Raw genomic sequence first — 20,684 nt, 5'->3', positions numbered from 1 at the left:
AAGATCCTTCAAAGACGTCTTCTGAACAATTGTCAATGACACTGTCAATGTTATTCAAACAATACGACAAAAATGACTCCTTAATGATATTTTTCTTTGGTTAAAGTTTCATCTGCTATGGCTTTATGAATAATTTTTCTCCCTTTCTTTGGAGAAATGCTTTTAAATTTAAATCAGTCCATGTGTACAGCAGAGGTGTTTTTTATTCATGAAAACATTTATGGAAACATAAAGTTGACGATATGTGCAGCTTGCATTGGTATGTTAGAGGATAAGATAACCGAATGATTCAGGCGCCCTCTCCTGGTAAGCCCAGAACTTCACTGTAAGCGTCTCTTTTCATTTTTGTAAGTACAATAAATTAAAAATGAGCCTTCTCTTTAATATGACTTCCCTTGATATAACGGCATGTTGTGTCTTAGATATGTAATGTGGAGGGACAGTGGATTAGTTATATAAGAGACATCACAGGGGAGTGAGTGACTTAATAAATATCAGCACAGCGGTGATTCAGTGAATGAAAACCACAGAGTGCTTATATTCAGCATCACAACCTTGAGTGCGATATTGCTTTTACACTACAGTTCAACAAGCAGCATATAGTAGTGTTCATTATTTATTTATTTGGCTCCTACAAAAGTACTTATTTAAAGATTTGACTAGGATGGGACTTTTGCCGAGTTGTTTCGGCACCCTTGCTGCATGAGCTTTGTGAGTCTATGCAGACAGACCGTCTTATACTTACACTTATCTGTATATTAAAATGTATCATGCAGTCACGCTATGGTGGCCTGTGTGGTTCTAAATGGCTATCAATCCAAACAAAGGCCGTCTGTCTAAATTAGCACTCATGGAAACCCTCTTGTCCAATCAAATGACTTGGTCTGAACTGTTTCTTTATGAGTGGAATTGTTTGAAACAAATTGACCAGTCCCAAATGTTAACTTCATTTTGATTCTGTAGTCTAAGCTTTGTCTTCAGTAAAATGTGTCTAAAATGTGTAAATAAAATCATTTCCCCAGCTTGGCCAAAAAAAAAAAGGAATTACCACCAAAGTAAGACAGATATGTTAAGACAAGTGAAAGTACGAGATTGCTCAAAAATAATGGTTTATTGGGCCTGATTAATGGATGCATCCAATTTATTCAAGCTTGAGATTCATCTGAGAGTACACAAACTTTTTTGTCATTCACAAAATGGAATTCGCCGTCTGCTAAACCATGTAGAAGAAATTATTTCAAGAATCCATTAAAGCCCTGAGCACACTGAACTCTGTTCAATCTAGCATAGCCCTAAGTTTACTCCAACTGTAAGAGAGAGCTCTTCTATTTAAAAAAAAAAAATCCCTTGTATTCTTACATTCATTCATCACAGGCTCAAGTTTAAAAAGTCAAGTGGCAGCAGCTTGAATAAGTGGTGAAGCTCTTCTACCTTTTCTCTCTTTGGAAGTGTCACTGTAGAGAGGTGTGAATATCAAAAAACACAAGTTTCTTTCATCTGGAAGTTAGGCTCCCTGGTTCATCATAACTATTGTAACAATACAGTGCATTGGAAATTAGAAGGGAGGCACTTAATATTTTATTACATGCTTTGATTATAATTGCATTAAAATATGTAACTGGGGGTTCTGTTAACTAAAGCATGTTAAAATTAAGGCATCAGTATAGCTGTTAATTTGCAAAGGATATCAAACATGTAAATTTTACATTCATACTTTGCTAACATAAAATACAGAAGACATTTAAGCCTTTTAACACTTGACTATTCCAATATAGTGCTGCATAAGTAAGCCACTTATCCATACCAGGGCCTTGAAATTGAAACACTTTAATGGATTGCAGCCATCATTGAAGTTCTCTAAGCACCTATCTTTATCATACAACTGACAAGTTCAAATGTCTGCTATGAAAAACTGTCATAAAGCCTAATATACTCATTACATTAGACTCATTTAATATAGTGTTTCTTTACTGGCAGATTTTAGGTGACTTCATTTATTTTTTTAAATAACCAAAACAATCGGTGTGGTTGGTTGGTAATAATTCTTTCTTGTAGCCTTTGAATAATTGTACAGATAGATTGGTCAAATGACATGAAATGAATTGACAACTATTTTCTGTTGTGTTTTCTTCTCCTTGAATGTGAAAAGTTTATTTTTGGTAGTCTTCCCAGATATTAAACAAGAGCTATCTTAAGAAAATAATCTTTAGGAAGACCAAAATGCAACACCCTATACGTTTTGGTAGAACCTTAAGTTATACAAATATATAAAACACGTGAGAGGTCAAAGAAAACAGCCACCTTTGAAAGTTTCTCTTCCTTGTAATAATTTTCTACATGGGCTGTCCAAGTGCGTTGCATGAACAAATTAATTACCCAAAGGATTCATTCATATTGCCTCCATGTTGTGATGAAACACGTCGAACAGCAGAGGGCGCTTGGAGGCTATTACAGCATCCAGACCCCAACATCATTTTATCGAACCTGAATTGTGTGGCAGTAGTCCAAGTGAAATCAATTTCGTTGACTACTTGACAAAAGTCAATTCAACCTCAATTCTACTTCAGGCCATTGCACTGAAGCGTGTCTCTCTCATGTAATCGTATGGGCGCAGGAAGGAGAGTAAAAAACCCCCTCTTTGCAAAAATGCATTTGGTTGCCATTCAAAAGGAAAAGAGAGGTAGCCAACCCGAGAGGTTAAACGATTTAGAAATAAAACACACGAATGAATAAACACTTCGGGTGCAAGGTGGGAAGGATTGTAAACAAGGAGGCGTATTCATGTTGGTCCACCACTCCTCGCTGTCAGTCTGGTGCTTCCGTGTTTATACACCCACAGACAACAGGACACTAGCGGCCGTCGGCTGAATGTTTACCGAGCAGGCATAGAGTGGTGGTGAGGGAAGTGACAGTCACACTGGAGGCTTGGTGAATGGTGAAACGCAGGTGATTTCAGCTCCCACGGTCTCATTTCACAGCGGAATGTTCACTCGAAGGGGACATGGAGACGTCAAGAAATCTACACAGAAAGTTTTGGACCCAAAGAAGGATGTACTGACCCGACTCAAACACCTCCGTTCACTGTTGGGTGAGTGGAAATGTCACCAGCGCTTTTTTTTTCGATGCTGCTTCGCCTCGGGTTAGCTAGTCGAGCTAGCTAGCTGGCATCAGCCGATCAGGTTAGCTGTCACTGCGGTGACTACTGGAGGCTAGCTGAGAGGATAAATTCATTCGCACAATAAAAAATAAAACTTCCAGTGCAGTTTGAAGTGTTTGTCACGTTCCTGCTGTTTTCCCGATATTATACATATATATATATATATTTATTTATATAAGACAAGCGACACTGTTAAGGCATGAATGCTAGCAAATGGGAGCTAGCACCCCTGGTGGCTAACTTGCTAGCCAATGCTAACTGACGCTGTCTGTGTTATCAGTGAATGAGAAACAGATGAGAGACCCATCACTATGTTGCCACTCTGCCTCGTCAGTCAATACGACTGTTTTTTTTTTTTATAAATAGTATATGCAGCTCTTTAGCTCACCTGTTCGTGGAGAACACACTTCACCTTTTATTTAACTTTAAGGTGAACTGAGGGTAGACATTGCATCCAGCTGGTTGTCTGCTGGTTCAGCTGCAAGTCAAGCTGCTGTAAGTTACCCTGAGATACATCATCTGAAAGTCATGCAACATGGACATTTGCCACACTTGTCTGGTGTTCATTGAATTTGACAAGGAAGTGCAGTGTATGTGGATATAGCAGTCATAAAACTATTGTAAAGATGTTGTTTCAACCCTGTCTAACTCAACTATTGTAACAGAGGCATGATGTTGCTCTGCTGCAGCCTGACTTCTGCTGCACCACAAAGTTTTGTATAACATTAATGGAACCTGTTTTTGATCCACTTTTTCTAAATGCAAAATCAAATTTGGCAAACCAGCATACATTAGGTTACAATATAGTTTTTCATCTATGCATTTTTTTTTATTGCATCCCACCTGAGTTAAACTCCTCTTACAACCAAGGTGACCTTTTTATAGTTTTGTGGACCTAAGCTTATTTGTCATTTCCCCATAGTGAGTATTACGTGATACATGTGGAGTGGAAAAAAAGTTGTCAAGAGGGAATTACGAGATATGAAAAAGACTTAAGTGCATGTAAGATGTGTGGTTCTCAGTGTTTTAGTCATGTCAAGTATGTCTCTTCTATTCAAGTATCGCCCTTAGAATTTGTCTTGATTAAGGATGTAAATATGTATTGTTGTGAATGTGACTCACATGTCACAAGTTGATACCAGTAAAACGTCATGGTTGTATCTTCAAAAAGTATGTATGATTCTCAAATCTTTAAGATATCCTGCTGTGATAGTTTTTTTTTTTATTGTAACATTTGACATTAACTGGACTGAAAGTCAGTTGAAAAGAACAGTCTCTGGAATTAAAGGAGCACTGAGACTTTTAGGGTTTTGAACCATTTGTTTGACAGCTTGATGAATCCTTGCATGTATATTTTCCATGGTGGTATGTTTGCTGTTTTAATGATTTTTTTGCACAATGGTTCATCTATAACAACCAGCATCAGATTTGTAGTTTTCAGAAGCTTGAGCAAAACTGTTTAGAGCTAATATGGTTAGATCTGTCTTATACCTTCAATGTCAAGAGTAGTTCAACCAAAGTGGAGGTCAATACACAGCTCTGTTTTTCTTCCCCTCATGTGCAGTCAGAGATAAGGCTGGTCTGTTTGTCCAGCAGCTGATAGTACGGCCTACGTGTTGATGCCCCCCAACCACCCTGATTTCACTGTGCTTTCAGCCAAGGAAGGATTTCCTCCTGGCGCTGGTGATTCCTGTGTGGACAGGAAGCTGTGATGAGAGATGGTATGGACAGGGACTTTGGGGAATATTTTCAGCGCTATTTCACCCCTGTCAGCATCTTCTGTTTTAAAAAAAAAAAAATCATACTAATCATTATACTAGCAAGAATAGCAATTTTCCTTGATAAAAAGGGAGGCTGTCAAGACCAATTCCCTGGTATTATCATTTTAAATATCAGCAATAACAGTGTATTTATTACAGAAACATTAAACAAGTCAGAGATAGAGCATGTGCCTTTAAGAGGACCCAAAGGTCAGTTGTTTGATATGCATGCATTTTATAAAATGGAAAAGATTATTGGAGAGTTTTACGTGTGAAATGACTCACATTCCCTGAATATTTCACAAACATTGTGAGTTTTGAGCACAGCACCTTGTTAACCTTGTCAAGGGCCAGTCTAAGCTCGCTGTCCATCAGGCTTTGTGAGAATCGTAGCCAAATATTTTTTAAGCTGTCTCATTGTCTATGGCTTTGCTGTACAACTGGAGTTGTAGTATCAGTGGTATTGGAGTTGAAAGGACAGTCTGTGGTCTGGGCTATTTTCAGAGTGGCCCTGTATTGGTTTTCTGCTCACTGAGCAGATCTGTGGGATAGAGTGTGAAAGCTGCTGCATGTTAATTTGCTGGTCATGCCTGGCTGGATTTGGCTGAAGTTGTTAATTACAGGAGCCCAGCAGACCACCTGATCACTTCTCTTAATGGGGGCACAAACATCTATTGCCCCGTTTCCAGATCCAGCCGTCACTGTTTGAACTACTGACAATATTCCTACCAAAAAAAGACTGATATTGATGGATCAATCGCCAGCAACTAGTGCTGTGCAATTGATCGTAATTTCAGTAGCAATATGAGCACTCACAATAAAAACATTGTAAAAGTGTTAATTTATTGCAATTATAAGTTTTACCTTTTGTATTGAGGCCTTGATAAAATGATAATGCTTTCACAACATTTTTTGGACGCAATCAAATAACGTTAAGCTCAAGCTTGCTATCAGCTACCCTGACATTACTTGTTGCCAATTTAGATGTAAAACAAACCGTTTTTTAATGTATTTTTTATTTAGGACAAACATGTTGCACATGTGATCATCAGCTGGACATACAAACTGAGTTAAAGCTAATATGCACTCATTAATATTTGTTCATTCATATTTGGTGATTTCTAATCACCATGACAATATTGTACAAACATGTTTTTTTTTTCCTATTATGAAGGCCTGTTTGAAAATCTCTTAACTAATTTGACTGTTTGCAGTAGGTTCTTCTTGGGGAAATTTTTTTTTTTTTCCTCAATGACCTCTTTTTGTATTTTCTAGTGGAGGACAGAGTGCTAGACAAGCTATAGACTAGTCATCCCTGCTGGGGCAAGAACCAATTCGGTGTCTTGCTAAAGTGCTTTGCCTTGATAAGAGCTTTAGCATTGGCACTCTGGTGGAAGGACAAATAACAGCATTACCAAATCAACTGAAAAGACCAAGCTATAGCCTATCCTCTGTTCTCTTCAACTTGTGTAAACAAGCCCATTCTGAGTCTGTTGTTGACCTGCATGAGGCCAACAGTTAATAAGTGCAAGTGTTGATAGTCAGTCAGGTGTGTTTATTTGTGGTTGTAGGTGTATGTTTTCATTGCAGGAAAGTGTAATGTGTTAAAGAAAGCACTGCACTCTCATCCACAGATAAATTAATATAGTGTCATTACAGATACTTTCTTCTGTGGGAGTGCTCTCAGTGTTGCTAGAGTCCAGGTCAATGAAAAGTGCTGCTGTTATAAGAGGAAATCACAAAGTGAAGCACCAAAGGAAACAATGAGCACAGCACTAGAAGGGCTCTCGAGAAGGTCTTCTGTGTGGCTGAAGTAAAGGCTGAGATCACTCGACTTCTGGTTCTTCTCTTTTGTTAAACTCTTAGCTTAGACTTGTGAATAACTTCAGGCTCTTATCATCTTTTATCCATACACTATGTAGGTATGGTATTGGCAATCAAGTGTGGTGCAATGAAACCTTCATAAGCAATCATTGATTTGGGTTTTATTAACTTTTCAGATACTTGAGGCTTTTAGTCTTCTGTTTCGTTTTAAAGGCTATGACACACTGAAGTTGATTGACATTGAGTCTGTATGCTCTTGTGATGAAGGATAAAAACCACACGTCTCTTGACTCCCTTATGCATTTTTATCTTAACAGATCTTTGTGCTGTGTTCTGCATTATAATGAACATACAAGATCAGTACAAAATCATGGAAGAAGCCTTTTGACATTGATTTGATAAAAAGGCTTTTTTTTTGTTGAATATAAATCTGTGTCAATAAATTGAAACTCCAAAATTGTAAAATACAAAGCAACTCGAAGCAGCATTTGGTTGGTTGAAGATATGTTAGACTATAGCTATTTGAGACTAGATGACACTAGACAGTCATAAACAGGTCTTTGTCAGGCGTTGTCTTTACGATCACATCTTCTGCTATTATGACTTTGCCATCTTGCCTTTTAGCTCTTTCTGGATGCATGCTGTCTGTGGGGCTGCTTGAGAAGGAGATTTGACAAAAGAATAAGTGTGGACGTACAGAATCAGCTGTTTTTTACATTTAAACTATATAGTAATTAGGGGTGGGAATCACCAAAGTCCCCATGATACGAAATTATCATGATACTCGAGACACGATACGATTCTATTGTGATTTTAAACATTTTGCGATACGCTGAGAATTGTGATACAATATATTGCAATTAAGCTTTTTAACTGCATATTATATCAACTAAACTAAATCAAGAACGGTTTTGTCAAGAAAAACTTCTCAGTCTATTCATCTCACTTCACTCTTTTTATTTCTACACAATATGAGTCAAGCTCACAGACTGGCCAACACTGTGATAAAAGTAAAACCCTGTAAAAGGTTGCATGCACTTCACAATCTGAACTGTTAGTATTTCAGTCTAATCCAACTACATTAATTCTTAACAATGCAGCTTGTTCAAAATGAGTTGTGCAGCCCTTTCAGCAGTTAAAAATTTAAAAAGAATATCTAAAATGTCATAGTGAAAAAAAAAGAATGTAAGGTTGCTAGATCTTTGCATAAATAAAAAGCAAGGTAAAACCACTTCAATTACTTATTTCAGACCAACTTTGGTGAACGTTTTTAGATTTTATTTCACCCAGCCAAATTCTCCACCCAGTCCAAAGCCATACTTGCTATATATTGTAGCTTTAATACAGATGGTGCAACCGAGGCTAACTAGGAAAGAAGCCAGACACCTTTGCTTTGTACATCTACTCTAGATGTTCAGCCAACATTTGCAAGTAAACAGTTGCATGAAGAGACTAGTATGTTGAGACACAGCCTTAGTTGGCAGTGCCAAGTTACTGACACAGGGTGTAATGGGTAAGTTAGCACAGCTGTTAGTAAAGGCAAATAGCTGCATGAGTAAAAAATAAAGGCGAATATCAACCCCCCTATATTCCTTTTATGTAGCATATACATGGCTTCCTCTTAACTACAAGATTTTGGCTGTAAAAATAAGTCCTTTGTCTTGATATCACTGCAATTTGAAATTGCATATTAAGAAAAGTCATTGAATATTTTTTAGGTTTTTCTGCTGATCGAAAACATCAACATACTTTTATTTCATTTATTTTCAACTAACTGATTTTTCTCTAATGAAATCAAAGGTAAATGGTTAGACGTTTGGTGTTACGAAACTATCAAATTAATAATAAAGTTACAGATGGCTACATTAAAACATTTAGTTTACCTTTAAGATATGTATCTATATGTCATAGAAAGTTTTGGGGAATGAAAATAGTCTGTTTGGAGTCTGTTGTGTATTTCAGCGGTTCCTTAAAACGCAAATTTGAAATACTGTATGATATAAATCACATGGTGTGTGTGGAATGAAAGGCTGTTTTCTTTTAGCTGCTGGCCCGATGGAGACCCAGAGATAGGGAAAACACTCTGTGTCCTGCTGTGGATATCTGTGTGGTTTAACACGCACATGAAAAACCAGTTTGTCTAGTTATTGTTTACCTGTCCTGCTTTTGTAATAGCCAAACCTAGCTCAGGACCAACAGTTTACTGTTACACCATTCAAGTCAACCTCAAAGTGGATTTATATTTAATGTTGCCTTTCTGAATGACCAAGCTCCAGCTAATCTGTTATGGATTTCCACGTTTAAAGACTAAGGAAAATAAACACTTAGCTTTTGCTTACAGTATTGAGAGGAGGAACAGTTTTTTTTTTTTTTTTTTTTGCAGTTCTGAACATAGTTTCTGATCTGAGGCACAGTTTCCCTTTTCAAAAATGCAAAGGCAATTCAAATTAGGCAAGCTTAAACATACTGTGAAACGTTTTGTCCGGTCAAGAAACAGACTGAAATCAATACTGATGCCTCTTTGTGACCTAAAAAAAATTAAATGAGACCATCAGAAGAATATAACATTATCTGTTTGTTGACTTGAGCATTTCATTTAAATTTCTACGGAAAAGATTTAGAGTTAACCATATAATTATAATTATATTATTATTATTATTATTATCCTGCTGATTATTCAAATCAGCAGGATAGCAGGATTCCTTTTAGTTTGAGAAAACTACTAATGCATGAAAAGTGTATAAGTACATTACATGATATATCATTTTGTTTACAGTGGTTTTATAAAGTTTACCTTTGATATTTTAACATGCCATTTCCCCAAACAAACGACAAAACCATCCAACAAATAAGGTAGAATTGAACAATTATCTAAGAAATAGGCTACGTTAGCCTATTTATAAAAGGTAATATTATGTATACTGTTAAAAATGCTTTATTCTGCTACTTATTTCTGGGGTTGCAGTCACATATTAGTTAGTCCCATTACTAACATAACACATCACTGTAAAGCCACTACTATTTGCGGTTACTAGTATCGTAAGATATCTAGTGACTTTCCAGATTTGATCACATTTAAATACTCACAATTACAATGTCAGTCACAATTACTGACATTTAAAACGGCGAGTCGCTCGTTACTACAGGCATGTGAAACAGCCGACAACAACACCAGATAAAAGTTCACTGACATTTATTCGGCAGGCCAGGCAGGAAATACAGACATTACATGACATACGAGTTAAATGACAAGAATATAGCAGTGATTTGTAGTCTTTGTGCAGGAAGGAAAAATTAACGTAAAAAGACCAAAGCACCGAGCTAAACCAACAACACCCATCTTGATAGCCTAACCCTGCAGACCTGAGACCCAGGGGCAGTTCAGCTCATGTTGGTGCATGCTTGGCAGACCGAGGATGATCCACTCCATACAAACCGCTGACTTGATTTAAAATACAGCCTGCTACGCGATCTGTAAGGCAGAGTAGTAGACTGATAGATAGATATGTTGTCGGCGACGTGTTTCACATCAACTGTTGAGTCTGTTGTCTTCAGAGATCTAATTGGTAAAATACCTACAAATTGAAAATAACTTCTTTTTTTTTTTTTTTTTTTAAATGTGCGAGTTTTCCCACCACAATTTTGTCACCAGCAGCACTAAATAATATGAACATTAATATAAGGACTGAAGCAAAAAAGGAATTTACTTTTGTAGTGGTATAGTAAGCAGTAACTCAGTAAGTAACTCGGATACTTTTTAATAGTTTTTAAAAGTAGAAACTCGTAACTGTATCTAGTTACTCATTTTCATTTTCATTAACCTGCCCGACACTGCCCATCATACACACGGCTTGTCCTGCCCTGACTCCTCCCTTATCTCTATACCTGTTTGTGTGTGATCTTTTGACAATACGCAGCAGTTAGTGTTTAAAGTTGCCTAAATAATGCAAGACTTGAAATATAGCTCTCGGGTCTGTTATGATCTGCTTGTTGGTGAGCCTTGTTAATGTCATGCAGCTTAAAAACTAAAAAAACAGGGCACGTGTCAGACACTATGGCTGTTTTCGAAACTGCGTACTACATACTAATATCTAAATCAGTATGCAGTATATACTGTATACTGCATACTGCGTTCAACAGTAGTATGTAGTATGACTGCCAGTCATCGGTTATTTTGCAGTATGCTTGGCCCGGTTAAACTGTTTTCCAGTCCTGGAATGCGGAAGTAAACAACGGCCCATCTGGAGGTAAACGCCGCTACGGTGTTGTGAAGTAACCTGACAAGTGCTTAATTTTGATTGTTCTTATTTTACATGGGACAAAAACATTTACGTGTGACATCGGGTCTAAGTTAATTCAGCGTTATTTGATTGTCATCAGGGCGCAGTAAATGTAACAGAGACGGATCTCATTCATCTTGCGAAGGCTACGTTCCATCATTCTTGTAATTCTGCTTTAATGAAATTGGGTGCCTTTTCATCAACTTGTTAATTGGTAGTATGTTTGTTTTACTCTGACTTTGATTATCGACCATGTAACAAAAGAATTAACATAATTAAAATAAAACAGTCAACAGTCTCTCATCTTATGTCATTTATAGGCTACATAACACCCGTGGTTGAAATATGATTAGCATGCTATTATTTGTGGTAATTTATTTCATTACATTATGAAGTATACTATTAACATTGTAGTATACTTTTCAAGCATTCAGGTTTAACTTTTACACAGCTGTGAATAATATGTAATAAGAGAGCAAGCCAAGGACCCTGTAATTGCAGCAGCTTGTCCACATGTGGCACATGCATCGGACAGTCGAAAAAGCAGGAACATCCGAGGTGGTAAGACACATAAATATCAGAAAATGTCATATTTGTCATTGGTTCATGCACACAATGTGGCAAGAAGAAGAAGACGACAAGCTGCCAACAGGAGAAACATTCTGGCTATCCAATTACAAAATGAAGACCATGTAAGTAGGACACATTAAATATTTGTAAGGGTAAACCGGGATTATGTAAGGAAGTTAATGTAAGCTCCTCACCTCAAATATTGATGGTATATACTCAGATAAGTCAATAAATACTATTGTGTGACAAGTATGTTTATTAGTAACCACTTCATTTCTTAACATTGAATTAAATTCAAACAATGAATTTCACAGCAAATTAACAATAGTATTATATCGGTAACCAAAAAACACTTCATAAATGGTTAAACACTTCTCACTTTGGAAATACAAGTTCAGACAACTGAAACATCTTGTCCCTACTCAGCGTGGACTGCGAGGACAATACCTCCAATTGAATGGCCACAGCGCTATTGTCCGCCTCTACCTGGGAGATGGAGAACTAAAGAAAGACTTCCATCTGTCAAGGCAGACAGTGAAGGCCTTGGTGGAGTGTCTGGGATACACCAAGGACGATGGCTGGAGACCTCGAAGTGGGGATATATTTATACTGGCTGGTCAGTGCCACCTCGTATCGGGTGGTGTCAGGAGCCTTTGATGTCCCCATCACCACGGTTCATGATGTTGTTCATTGAGTCGCTGGAAGTATCATCAGCATCATGAAGAGGGTGGTTCATCTCCCTGCTGCTGATGAGCTAGAGGGAATAGGGGAAGGCTTTGCCCACTTGGCTGGCTCTCATGTCTTCTGCAGAGTGGCTGGCAGCATTGATGAGACACACATTAGAATCAAGCCACCTGCAGCAAACAAAGAAGACTATGTTAACAGGTAACCTGCATACAAAATACCACCTATATTAACCTGTTTTTAATCCCATATCAATGTGAGTGGTTATCAATTACATGTTGTGTTGTTCAACAGGAAGCTCTTCTATTCCATTCAGCTGCAGGTGGTGTGTGATCACAAAGGCCACTTCCTCAATACATATACAGGTAGAAATGAAAGTCAGAAATGTATGAGTACAGTACAGCTTACACTGCTAAAGAAATTGTTGATCCAATGAATAATTCAGTCATCATTTACCGTACTAACATTAATACCTATGGAAGGTTGGGTTCACTTTAAGTCCACCAAACACTGCTGGGGTTTCACAGGAAAAGGTGTTGCAGTCATCGCACATACAATTAAAGTGAATGTGGACCAGGACTCACACACTTACTGGGATTTTTATTTGACACCCAACAACTGCAACGTCATTATGTTCATGTGTGAATTTCTCATGATTGTAAACATTGTAATTACTTGAAAATATATTGTATAATCACAATTGAATTTGTGATGTCACATTTCAGAAGTGTTTGAGACAGGCATTTTCAACATAATCTGTCCTGTACCGTGTCAAGTACAATGACATATTCACAATACATCACCCTTGTTCACAGGACTTCTGGGCTCTGTCCACAATGCCAGGGTCCTGTGGTGGAGTTCTCTATATGTAAACCGACTGTACCCCCCTCATGGCTGGTGTATTGTTGGGGATGGGGGGTATCCCTGCCTGGCTGCACCAATCAGCCTGATGACCCCATTCAAGGAGCCGGTGCAAAACCATGTTCATGCATGATACAACCGGCATCATGCCAAAGCACGGTGTGTGGTGGAAAAGGCGATTGGCATGATGAAGACGCGGTGGCGCAGCATCTTCCTCAAGGCCCTGGAGGTGAGAGACAGCATTAATGTGTAAATTAACACACTAGTTGAATAAGTGCAGAGCAGTGGCTATTAAATATAAGCAGCAAAGTAATACAGGTATGGACATTCTAAGACAATAATGAAAACAAAAGTGAAGAGCAGCGTAATGCAAGCTATTCAATCATGTTTTTTTTCATTATACAGCTACATTAAACTTGATTTTTTTCCTGTAGATCAAGCCAACCCGGTGGTGTCGACCTGTGCCTTCCTCCACAACCTCTCCATCAACAATGGGGATTTGGTCGAGCCAGAGGTGGAGGAGGGGGCCTTCCATGACCAGGGTGATGACCACCCGAACCACCTTGATGATCAAATGCCCGAGGAAATAATGAGGAACAGGCTGGCAGCAGAAGTTTCTGCACCTATTGGGGTCATCCAAGCCCTGGAGGACCATACCTATTAATATATATATTTTCATTTCCACTACTTGTATTTATGGCGATTTAGGTTTTGTTTGTTCACTAATATAATTTTTCATGAGCATGTTCACATTGCATTTTCTGTTAATAAAAGTGCCTGTTTCACATTTTGCTTCAGTCATTTTTGTACAGAAAAAAATGTGAAGATATAATGGTGGTTCACCATTCATTTGAAATATATTATTTTACCCAGGACTGTTTGGCTCATCCACCCTTATATGGGCAGAATATAAGTATTTCAGAGATGAATACAGGCAGATTTTATAAATAATATAGGATAATTAGCTGTTTACTTTTCAGAACGCTTAAGCGTATGTGACCTAAGTAGTGACACTACAAAAATATGGAACTACTTTATTAAAATTTTAATCATTCCTCCACACATTCCTTTTTGCTTTTTAATTTAAACAATTTCAACAATTTCCATCAATTCCCTTTGTCTCTCTGCCTCCCTTTCTGAATTTTCCCGTTCCCTCCTCTCCAGCCACTCTCTCCACTCTCTCTCCCTCCTCTCTTCTCTCTCCAGCTGTTCCTTCTCCTTCCTTTCCTCTCTGTCCAGTGCCCCTCTCTCTCGCCTTTGCTCCTTCTCCATCCAATGCTTCTCCCTTTCTTCATCCCTCTCATTCAACTGCTTCAGTATTTTAATCCATTCCGGCTCTCTTCTGCTCCGTGCCGGAACGGAACACTCACCTGCCTGAGGGGAGGGAGGAGAGACCACCACTACATCCTGGCCTGATGAGTCAATGGTGACCAGAGGCGTTACTGAAGGCCTCCAGCCCAGTGCTTCGTCCATCAGGGCATACCATTTCCAGGATGCAGCGGTGGCCGCTCCTCCCTCCGTGCTCACTCCCGTTCAGGGGGCCTTCAGTTCCTGACACACACACACACACACACACACACACACACACACACACACACACACACACACACACACACACACACACACACACACACACAGCTTGTGTAAAGGCAAAATTAAAGTCATTGCAGGTGATCTAACACCTTTGGAAGGCAGCAGCTTACTTATCCCTACCTTGTATTTTTGTCCACTTTCCCCACCAGGGAATGCTCTTTCACAAACTCTCTATCACAACACAACAGTAAAAGCCTTTTTGTATGAGAACACTGGTACCTCCGAAGATGTAACTTTATCACACTACTTTCTGTAGATAAGTGAACTTACCTAGCAGCTAAGTTCACTTAACAACAATAATAACTTACCGTCCACTTACTCAAATCCCTTTTGAGCTGCATTCCTGCGGCCACTGAACAGGCTTTGCGTTGGCGGTTCGCCAACGGATAAGGGCCTCTGTGTCCTGTTCTGTCCCTTAATTAATTTAATAAATATACATTAGGTTGGCGTAATAGTAAAGTTGCCTGTGTATATATGGTGACGGCATGCTAGCGTTGCTGTTGTTGTGATATTTAGCATTACGTTAGCAGGCATAACTTCATTATACGCCAGCTTGACGTTTGTTAAGGGCCCAAATTATAATGTTAACCAAATAAAAATTATACGTTATTATAATGAAACAAAAGCAAATGATGACAAATGTTGTCTGGTAATTGGTACTTATATTTATATTCAGTCTCAGCCGCCGTGGAAATACTGCGCTTCGCCATTTCTCTGACTGTAAATATTTACCTGGCGCTTTGCATTCTGGGAGACAGTACGCGAGGTAGACTGGTCCAATGCATACTGTACATTTTTCCAGAATCAGTATGACATCCGGGTATTTTTGGCATACTGCGGATCTCGCATTTGTTTGCATACTGCATACTGCATTTTGGCCAAATTAGTACGTACTAGTAGTATAGTACGCAGTTTTGAAAACAGCCTATGCTTGCAACACGGATGCGAGGAGTGCGAACAAAAAGGAGACTGCCCATTAGTTTATCAATGGTGGATGGCAATCTTATGTTGATAAAGAAAATAAAAATCCTTGTCTGCAACTATACCTGGGTGGACAGCTCAGTTATAGTCTGTGAAGCACACCATGCACACAGTCGCCTATGCTATTCAATGCTCACCTGCCCACATGCATGTGTGTATTCACGTGTGTGTTGAGGAGAAGGAGGAAAGCATATACTCCGGAGGATTCACCTCTAGCCAATGGGACCCCAGTGACGTTTATATACACTGCTGCACGGTGCATAAAGTGTCTGCACACGATCACTACGATCTCCGTGCACGTAATTAAACGGCTGCATTCTGTTTTCTGTTCCTCAGTATGTTGTTCTCCGCTCTTTAGTGATGTTGTCATTCCAATGGATTACACATAGCATTGATATAAAGGCAAATATTCTCATTATAGCGTCGTGTAGCGGACTCTGTTGCTACGGCTGCTACTTCCGCGTTGTTTTTTTTACGTCACGTCTTACCTAGTCTCCAGCTGTGAGGAGCATATGTGAATGCCTAGGTCGTCCGGAGCAGTCCTCCTGTAGTTATCTAGATATTATCCGTAGTGCATATGTGAAAACGGCTCTACAGAGAACTATAAAAAGCATTGGAAGTGTATTAATTTATGCAAGAGTTTTCTCGCATTATGAAAGGAAGACTTGCAGGAATTTAATGTTTTGTGCTCGATTCCTGCAATACCACACTGAAATTCATGCCCTGATGTTGCTTGGTCTTTCTGAGGTTTGTTTGGTGCCTGTTTTGGCATCATTTTGATAAAGTGATGGAATACACAATCGAATGGTTGTATATTGTGTTTTATTTTTTTATAAATTGATCCTCTGTGTGTTTCCTTGTCGGACTTACTGTCTGGGTCGATCCATTCTGTAGAGCTGGCGCCGTCAAAATAAAAGCCTTGGTGCGTATTTGGAATGAAGCAGAGCGGAGTGCCACTTCTGGCACGTATGATATGACCTGTGACAAAGATCTGTGACCTGACTCATGAGACTTGTGGTCTGTTGTACGACTAATATTATCAAACAACAATCTTTCCAGATCATCAGAAATAGGTAATTTTTAAACAACATTAAAATCACAGTGTTGTAAAATATGGATCTATTGGTCTTCACTATTATTTTTGCACTATCAGAGCTGCATGCTTTACTCGTGTGTCAATTAAGGGCGCGGTCACACAGGCCATGCGTACCGTGCCGAAGCACGCTTCAAGTCCAGTTCGTTTGGCCAGTGTGACCGCTCCGTGCTGTAGTCTGGCAGAAGAGAAGTGCAGCTAAAATAGCTAACACTCACTTTTCCCCCATTTGAAACAATATGACCCATTAAAACACAGAAGGAAATAAACATCCAAACGTCTGAAATGAGTGGTAGTGTGGACCGTATTGTAAATAATATAAACAGTCTATGGTGTTGACCCTCAGTAAGCAGCGGGCCAGTAATTGTGACTCCCCAGCAGCAAACTGTCATATCAGGGTTTTCCAGCTCCGTGCACTGAGCTTATGATGGTGAAATGTTTCTGTTTAATTACAGTTTGTCATGTTCTTTCATTAAAGAATAATTAAACCATAATTTACCATCTGGTTTCTTCAACTTTCACTCAGGAACAAAAATCAGCTTTTAAATTTGAAAGAAATAATTATTGGCAATTATCGATATCGACTGACATGAATTTTTTTATCGTGATAACATTTTTTGTCATATTGCCCAGGCCTACACTGAAATATAACGGATGAAAATGAATTTCGTAAATTCCATAAATATTTTGGGAGGGATGGGAGGTTTAGTTTGGGGTAGGGGAACCCTTCCATTTGTAGGGGCAATAAAAGCAAAAGCTTCTTAAACCAAAAGCAAGAAGTTTGTTGTTGTATTTTGCTCTATTGTTGAATATTGTCAGCCTCCCATGTAACGTCCCTAAAATCTAGAATTCATATTTTTTTAGATTGGCAAAAATCACCCATGCGTTGACAAAGATTGGAATTTAAGGGTTCTTTGAGGAGGAATAGTGAAAGTTGCCAGTTTAACAGCTCTACAGTGCTAAGCTGCTGAGATAAGCCACTCTCTTGTGTGAGCTCAAGCTGAGCTAAGGTCAGGTCAGTTCTGCCACTAGTCTTTCACACCATGCGCTGTGTAGACCCATAGGCCACAATCTGTTACACAGCTAGACACCGACTCTAAGTTGAGAGGCATTCATGCAGCATATGGCTCAGAGGCATAATGAAATTAAATGCACCAAAGTGTTATGATTACAGGAAAGCCCTTTTCATAGTGATTCTATACTGAAATGATTCTACTTCTAGGATTTGTTTAATGCACTTTGAGTAAAGTTGGATCATAAGACTTAAGATGTAACCTTGCTGTAATATTTCCCTGAACTTCCCATTACTCCATAAGCGACATCACAAACTTGTTGACATTTTAAAGAATGTCTAGTTGTTACAGACTGCCTAACTGTATTTTGTAGCCCATATTGTCTTAAGTAAAGCTACCTTCTTAGCTCTGTTACTTTAGCCTGGCTTTACGTTAATCACTAGCTTTGTCCGAAACCACTAACATACTGCCTCTTATGTACTCAAGCAGTTTATACTACATACTGCCTACTAATCTGACTGTTAGTATGCCATTAACAACATACTACGAGTCACGTATTTCTGATCCGAGCTACGTTGGATAAGTTAGCATCCAATAAGCACAACTATCAATTAGAGACGCACCGATCCACTATATTTCAGTTCCAATCAAATTCCGATGCATACCGATGCTGATTTGGATATTTTCATTATCATAACTAATATTGTTGTTGTTGTTTGTGTTATGTGTAAGGCTCCACAAATCTGTAGTAAAATCCAGCATTGCATTGCATTGTGCTGGCTTTGCATACAAACAGGAAGCAGCAACAACTATAAGGTTTTCAAATTAAACGTTTTTAAACTGAAGTGTAAGAGTTGAGCATTGATCATATAGAAGTAGCTGTTTCTAGAGTTAACAATTAAGCTAAGAGATGCACTCAGCAAAATGTTCTTTGTTGAGCTAATTTTTTATTTATTTTTGCTTTTATACTGTCTTATGCTGAGTGTACTTTATTTCCTGTTTGAATTTCAAAACTGACTAGTTGATCGAAAGTTACGACAGTAAATAAACTATGTCAAAAGAAACTAAAACAATGTAGTTGGGTCATTTGATCGTCAGCTACTGTTAATGAATATTGCCAACAGAACAGTTTGCAGGTAAAGAGGAAACAAAGTAGGGGGTGGGAGTAGCTTCTACAGCCCCTGAGTGAAGCTGCAGGCTGAGTGTTTGTGTGCGTTGTATGTAAACAACCATTAATATAAGGTAGAGATTACGCGATATTTCACCAAACAATGATTTAACTTGGGTCAACATTTTCAAATTTTCAAAATGACCACAAACAGTTTTCTACACAATTTAAATGTAAATAAGAAACCTGTTTCTCTGATTGTGGGAAGGCTCAAAATTGTGATTGCAATTAAGATACAAATAATTGTGCAGTGCAGGCCTAGCTATAAGCTAAACCAATCCATAGAAGATGAAGCAATAATAATAGAGAAAACTGAGTGACTTGGCTCCAATTGGCCCTTTGATAAGGAACATCAATTTGGCTTTGTAAGTGCTCAATTATAGTCGATATCTCCAGACTGGCCCATCTTGGAGAACATCAACAGAATTAAAAACAGCTGTGTTGTATTTGGCTCAGCCTGCTACCTATTGCACAGTAACACTGTTAACTGCATCATGTGACAGACCTGTCCTCCTTTCAGCCCTCCTAGTTTCAATAAGTTTATGATTAAACTCATTTCACTGTGGTCAAATATCAACCATTTCATCCAGCAATGGTTAGCAAAGCACTGTCTCGTCTATTCTTCTTGTGTCTTCTCTTTGACTAAAGAAAATATTACAACAACATTACATTCAATTAAAGAGTTGAATTGTCAATAATGTACATTTAAGAAGGGATTTTGTTTGTTGCATTCAATTTTCTATTTTATTATACGTATTTATAAGAGAGTTTCAGGGGAATAGATGACTTAAATATAGTTTAGCATTTAAATGTGTTTTTTGTAACTTCATTTCTGTGGAAAAAGGTTAATTAATCAATTAAAGGCAACATTTTAAAGGCAGTTTTAGCCCGTCAGTAGCCTTTGGGTTCTCCCTCATGCATATTTCCAAACAACTCCCAATAGAGATCATCTCTTGGATTGTTCTGGTGCAGTCTTTTATATGTCCTCGTTGTTCTTTTTTGTTTGCAAACCATCACTAAGTAAGGGAAGCACCGTTCCACTGTGTGTTGGTACCCTCAAGGCATCCCTCTGTTGGGACCCTTAAAGACTCCTCTGTGTCTTATCTGAGCATCCTGCCAAAGAAACGTATCAGTCTTTTCTCTCTTCTCATCTCCTTTCTGGCAAGAATCTAGTGCACCTGCAGTGTTAGCCAGCACAGCCTAATGCAAATGAGTCTGTCTGATCAAAGGCCTGATTAGACGGCTTTTGCGTGTGAGATGGCATATTAATGACTCTGCTTCAGGCAGTATAAACGCATACATTGTCTGTTTCTAAAGAGGTGAAAGTGGTTTAACACAACCTTTGAACATTTAATGTTAGTACTTATAGTATATGTGTTGTGTGCTGGTTAAGTTTGAACAGGGATCTGTGCACAGTGTCTCCAGAAGTTTGAATGTGTAAATTTACCATAGGCTTTCATGAAGTAGATGACCTTTACCCATTGGCTAACAAGCCCTATGTGCACACTGTCATGCTGCTCTCCTTATTCTTGCTGGGCAAACCCAGTTTAACATAATTTCATTACGATAACAAGCAACAGAAAAGTTACTAATTAAGGTTTTTAAAATCAGAACTATGCTTCTCTGTCAACCAGATGGGTGGTTTCCTCTTTTTGGTCATTACATTATGTAAAGTTGTTATGTACCAAGGCATGTAATAG

The 20,684-nt window shown here is 38.5% G+C and overlaps 1 protein-coding gene across 8 annotated transcripts in view; it reads left to right on the top strand.

Annotated features, from left to right (window-relative positions):
- The first annotated feature begins 2,795 nt into the window (after positions 1-2,795).
- Positions 2,796-20,684, top strand: part of ralgapa2 (Ral GTPase activating protein catalytic subunit alpha 2) — a 93,475-nt gene continuing 75,586 nt past the window's right edge. For 3 of the 8 annotated variants that reach the window (XR_010669079.1, XM_065966080.1, XM_065966082.1), the window contains exon 1: positions 2,796-3,088. Coding sequence is in view for 7 of the 8 variants with exons in the window: in XM_065966080.1 (XP_065822152.1) it covers positions 2,983-3,088 (106 nt within the window). In the remaining variant the exon portion in view is untranslated. The remainder of the gene's footprint in view (positions 3,089-20,684) is intronic. The other 5 variants (XM_020645036.3, XM_065966081.1, XM_065966083.1 and 2 more) reach the window with 4 other exon arrangements.

This window comes from Labrus bergylta, chromosome 18 (assembly GCF_963930695.1).
Source record: "Labrus bergylta chromosome 18, fLabBer1.1, whole genome shotgun sequence".
NCBI lineage: Eukaryota > Metazoa > Chordata > Actinopteri > Labriformes > Labridae > Labrus > Labrus bergylta.
The sequence above is the reverse complement of the archived record's forward strand: the minus strand, read 5'-3'. Positions and strand labels throughout refer to the sequence as shown.